General features: G+C 42.2%; 1 protein-coding gene across 2 annotated transcripts; it reads right to left on the reverse strand.

Moving 5' to 3' along the window:
* Positions 1-2,147: 2,147 nt before the first annotated feature.
* On the reverse strand, positions 2,148-5,336 carry POLR1H (RNA polymerase I subunit H). Of its 2 annotated transcripts, XM_030849683.3 has the most exons (5): positions 5,172-5,336; positions 4,897-5,052; positions 4,566-4,666; positions 4,259-4,368; positions 2,148-2,376 (listed from the first exon to the last, which is right to left on the reverse strand). In XM_030849683.3, the coding sequence occupies exons 2-5, from the start codon at positions 5,030-5,032 to the stop codon at positions 2,352-2,354; spliced, it is 372 nt and encodes a 123-aa protein (XP_030705543.1). In that variant the 5' UTR covers positions 5,033-5,052; positions 5,172-5,336; the 3' UTR covers positions 2,148-2,351. The 2 variants fall into 2 exon arrangements, with proteins under 2 accessions (XP_030705543.1, XP_060163656.1); XM_060307673.2 differs by lacking the exon at positions 5,172-5,336 and having other exon boundaries at positions 4,897-5,163.
* Between the last annotated feature and the right edge of the window lie 56 nt (positions 5,337-5,392).

Raw genomic sequence — 5,392 nt, forward strand, 5'->3', positions numbered from 1 at the left:
CGGAAGGGGCGTCACTGCGATGTGGAAGCAGGGGCGGAGCGAGCAAGTGCAGCACGCGCATGCGCCACAGAGATTGAGCTGGAACCTGCGGTCAAGGAGGGTAGAGTTGGGCTTGGCGCTGCAGCCTGGTTACCGCACGTGGTTCAGATGTCCAGTAGCTGAGTCCATCCCACCCCCATCCCTTGGCTGTGTGGGAGCGCCGAGAAAACAAAGGGGCAATAATAATGATCCTACCACGGCCTAGCTTCGTTTTCTTATTGTTTCGTTTGGGAATTAAAGAATCGAGACCTGGGAGCAGTTAGAAACACACTTGATTAGGAATCTGGGTTGGGCCCCTCTGGTGGCGCAGTGGTTAAAAATCCGCATTGCCAATGCAGGAGACACGGGTTCGTAGCCCTGGTCCGCGAAGATCCCACATGCCGCGGAGCAACGAAACCTGTGCACCACAACTACTGAGCCTGCACGCCTACTGAGTCTGCATGCCTAGAGCCCGTGCTCCTCAACAAGAGAAGCCACCGCAATGAGAAGCCCATACACTGCAACGAAGAGTAGCCCCCGCTCGCTGCAACTAAAGAAAGCCCGAGCGCAGCAACGAAGACCAAACGCAGCCAAAAAGAGCAAAACAAATACTGTATGCAGCCAAAAATAAAATTTTAAAAATAAACAAATTTATAAAAAAAAAAAGAATCTGGGTTTTAATCCTCGCCCTGTGCCTGTAGGTGTTCGAGCAGGGCGCTTAATGCGTCTTCAACTTGGATTTTTTCCTTTCACTGTGCTGTAACTTGAAGATGGAGGAGCATAAAACACTCACACCCTGCGTTTTAGCTCCCAGTCTAATGGGAAAGACTGGCATAAATACTAACAGAAATATAAGACATTGGAATATTAACATAGATGTAAGTCTCATCTATGAAACTGAATTTAGTTACATACTGCCTACCCTTGCTCTGGGGTGGAGATGAGTAAGATTAAGCACAGAAATTGTCACAAGTTACAATATAGGCCAGTTTATAAGATAAAAATATGTGTTTGTTTCTCAGGGAGCACAAGAGTGGCAAAAAGAGAACAGGAAGGCAGACAAATGGGTTTTTTAGGTAAAGAAAGCAGCTTACGAAGTCGTAGTTGTGCGCACTGAAGGAAATGCAGTTTAATACTGAAGGGATGTAAGGGGAGTTCCAAATGGTGATTGACAGGTGGGCGTGGTTATATAAGACGCCCTGTATGCTTTGCTAAGAAACTTGCACTTTATCCAGTCGGTGAAAGGCTTAAAGCTGGGTAGATACATGAACAGATTTGTTTTAGATTTCAGGAGTGAGGCAGGAGAACTGTTCAAACATACAGTGGAGAAAACTGCCCTGCCCATCCCTCCACGTTGCTGTGGGATCAAACAAGACAGTGTATGTTAGAGAGCTCGCAATATATAAAGGGCCGCACAATTACAAGATGATCGTTACCATCACCTCTTGGTCGCCATTTAAACCAAGGAATGCAGGAATCAGCATTCCCAGACTGAAATTTGAATGTTTATTGTGTCTGGACTAAGCATTTGCTTCCCTTTTAAGTTTCTGGTTTGAACTGAAAAAAGCAAGATACAACTCAGCATGTATAGTAAATCCCATTAAAAAAAAACCCCAAGTATCTCTGTGGAATGGGATTCCTTTTGAGTTTTACTTTTTTCTTTCTACCTTTCTATATATGAATCTATTACAATGTAAAATATATATACATATATTACATTTATCTCAAGAGCAATAAAAAAAATTTCCAAAGTGTCCACCTGTATCTCTGAGTGTCAGATTGTTTTATTGTCCAGACTTACATATCAACTGAATCTGGTTAAGTTTTCTGTTGAACCTCCCACTATCCAAACTCCCACTCTTTGTTTCCCTAAACTCAGGAACCAAATAGATTTAGATAATGAGGGAGTACTTATAAATGCCTTTTTATATTAACCTCATTCCTGGCTCCATTTTTATTTCCTTGTTTTTTTGTTTTATTTATTTTTTTCTCTTTTTCTTTTTGTTGTACTAATTTATATTCTCTTTTTGTAGCTGATATATTTGTTGAAAGGAAAAATATATCTCTCTAAGCTAACAAAAATTTCTTTTGGAAGAAGACAGATTATAAATAACATACATACGTCTGGCTCTTATAGAAAACTATAACTTTAATAAAGGAAACTCAACTAGGGTAGGAGTACTCTGGGGACAACGGTAATCCCCACATGATGATCTGCTTTTCCTCTGGGAGCAAAACACCGCAATCAGGAGATGGACAAAGGATCTAAGAACCCAGTATCTTTCACCTTCCAAGGAAGAGAAGGAGAGATTGTTGAGTCGCTCAGAAAAAAATCAAGAGTCTTCCTTCTCCTGGAACCTATAGAGAAAGAAAGGACTTGTTATATTGACCCAACGAAGAAGTTCTAGCAGTGTAAGATAAGACAATCAATTAAATAATCAAGAAAGACTTTCATTTATGACCGTGGAGGACTAGTTCCCCTAAACAACCCTCCACAAATTCAAGACAACTAAAAATGTTGGGATTAAAAATATATCTTGCAAATTATGAAGTATGCCAAGATTTCTTAGGAAAACAAAAAGCACTAGCCATAAAAGAAAAAAGGATAAACTAGAACTCATAAAAATTAAAAACTTCTGGTCATTAAAAAAAATAAAAAGTTAAGAAAACAAATAGGTCAGACTGGGAAAAAAATATTTGCAAAAGGCACATCTAACTGTAAATATTTTTAATCCATTGGTGAGAAGGCAAGAAAGTAAAGGCAACCTTCACACTGGCTGAAATGATATAAAACCAGGAATCTAGACAGGTAAGTTAAAACTGAAGCCCCTGCTACCATGGTGCCCTTGCTGTTTTGATAGCCACATGGGTGAACTAGAGACAAACCTACAATGTCTGATAGGAGATACTCTGAATAAGTTTGAGACCCCCAAAGGGCTACCTCTTTGTATAAAAGGGAACAAGAAAAAAAAAAAATCCAACTCTTCAGAAGAGGAATTTGACTGTCTCACTAGGTAGAGGGAGAAAAAAAAAATCTCCCCTGAGAATTTCTAACCAAAAGCTGGCCTTTACATTGGATTTGCAGTCCAAATTCATACTACCTGTGTGCTCCAAAAAACATGAAGCTGAAAATTTATTTAAAGTGATTCTAGCTTGTTAGCACCTCAAGACACCTGAACAGGAAACACAAATGCTAAGAATACAGCTTTCACCCCAGGCCTCAAAGAATTCCATAGTCCAAATTCTAAAAAATCTGAGCTTATCATCAAAAATCACAAAAGAAAAGAAGCACCATGAGAGTCAGTAGAAATAACAGATGGCAGCATCAGACCCACAAAAACTGTGGGTATGAGAATTAGCAGACAGAATATAAATATCATGTTTAGTATATTTAAATGTAATATATATTTTAAGAATAAAAGGAACAATTTAAAATATGATTAAATAAGTGTGAATTATTAAAATGAGGAGGGAATTTGAAAAATAATGAAGTAGAACTCAAAAAAAATTTTTTAAGTAACAATAATTGAAATAAACTGAAGACAGAATTAGTGAACCGGAAGAAAGACCAGAAGAATTTACCCAGAGGCAGAATAAAAAGAGATGGAAAATATAAAAGACAGGGTGAGAGAAATGGAGGATAGAAGATAAGGTCTAATAAACAACTAATTAATTAGAGCTCCAGAATGTGAGAATTGAGAACATAGGGGAAAGGCAATACTCGATAAGATATGGCTGATAATTTTCCAAGGTTGCTGGAAAAAAAAATCAATCCTTACTTTCAGAAAGCCCAACAAATCCCAAACACAATAAATAAAAGGAAGCCACATCTTGATATATTGTAGTGAAACTGCAGAACACCAAAGAGAAAGAGGAGTTCTTAAAACTATTCCGTGTTCTTTAAATCACTCAAGAGTAATTCTCACCAAAGTAAAACTAAGTTGAGTGCAGTGGAAGATTCCAACATAACACACTGATCACCAAGCAATACTTGCCTTCTGTATTTTTTTCTTTCCTTTTAAATATCTTAAAAGCTTTAATTCACTGGGTATAAAAAGGATAAAAAAAGTGTAATTAAAAAAAAAACAAGACCACAAATCTCCCTATTACTTGAACTGTACAGAAATGAGGGATGGGACCAAAGGAAACAACTGTTTATCAGTACAAAAGGTAAATCGCTGGATTTGTTTAGGTAGCAAACAGACTGAGAAAGGGCGGAGGGGAGGGAAAGGATACGCACTTGCAGTTGGTACAGGTGTAGAAGACGGTCTGCCCTTCATCAGCGGAGCGCATCTGTCTGGTGTGGTATGCCATTCCCTCGTGCCCACATCGAGAGCAGCGCCTGTCAACCTGGGAAGCAACTGGTGGGTTAATAATTCCCCCTACTGACCACAGACATCAGGCTATCACACTCCTCAGACACTGCTGTTTTAAAGACCCCTCTTCCCTCTTAGAATTGGGTACAAAACACTCCAGATCTGTGCAATACCCCCTTCGTTTCTTTCCCACCCTCCTAACGGGGCCAGTCCTCCATGTCACTCACTTACCACGGGTCCCTGGAACTCAGGTCCTTCCTCCATCGACACGGGCATGGCTGTTCCCAGTTTGTGGAACACAAATGAGGTCTTCACAACCTTCGCCTCAAAGTCTGCGCAGGCAGTAAGAGTTGGTTTGGAGAGGGCTGACACCCACAACTCCCTCTCGGTTTGGCCAGGAGGCCTTATATTCTTCCCTTCAGATTTCGACCCAAGACCAAAAGTGCCTGATACCCTGCTTTAGGGTCCCCCTCTTCAATCCAACCGATCTTGAGGTCCTAAAGCCTCTGACCCTTCCACGCTGGGCCCTCTGCCGGGGCCGCTGCGTACGAGCCCCCCTCACCTCGCACGTTGATGGAGAAGCCACAGCGAGTACACGCGACCGTATCCTGAGCTCCGGGAAGAGGCAGGACCGAGCCGCAATCCGGACAGAAATCCAGGTCAGACTGAAAGCTGGAGCAGGTGCTGGCGAGGTCCATGATGGACGGGAGGTCGAGGGCTGGGAAGGGGACGAGAGTATTAATAAAAGCAAGAGAGTAACTCCCTCCTCACTGAAGGGTCCTTCCTATTCTGTCCCTGGACCTAAGCATACAGAACCCGAGCCCTTCTCCCACGCACGCCTTGTGCCTCTGCAACCAAGGAGCCCAAATATCCGGAATTCCAAGCCCGGGTCCGGTACTTCGACTTGGGGGCTTATCTGGGGCTGGCGTGAGCGGCCTGCCAGCTCCGCGGGCTAGAGGACCTGCTCTACGCGGCAGCGGAGCAGTGAGAGCACGGCGGGCTAGAGCGTCGATGCGTCCCGCCTGACGATTGGCTGTGACGTCATAATTAATCGCAAA

This window comes from Globicephala melas, chromosome 11 (genome assembly GCF_963455315.2).
Source record: "Globicephala melas chromosome 11, mGloMel1.2, whole genome shotgun sequence".
Taxonomy (NCBI): domain Eukaryota; kingdom Metazoa; phylum Chordata; class Mammalia; order Artiodactyla; family Delphinidae; genus Globicephala; species Globicephala melas.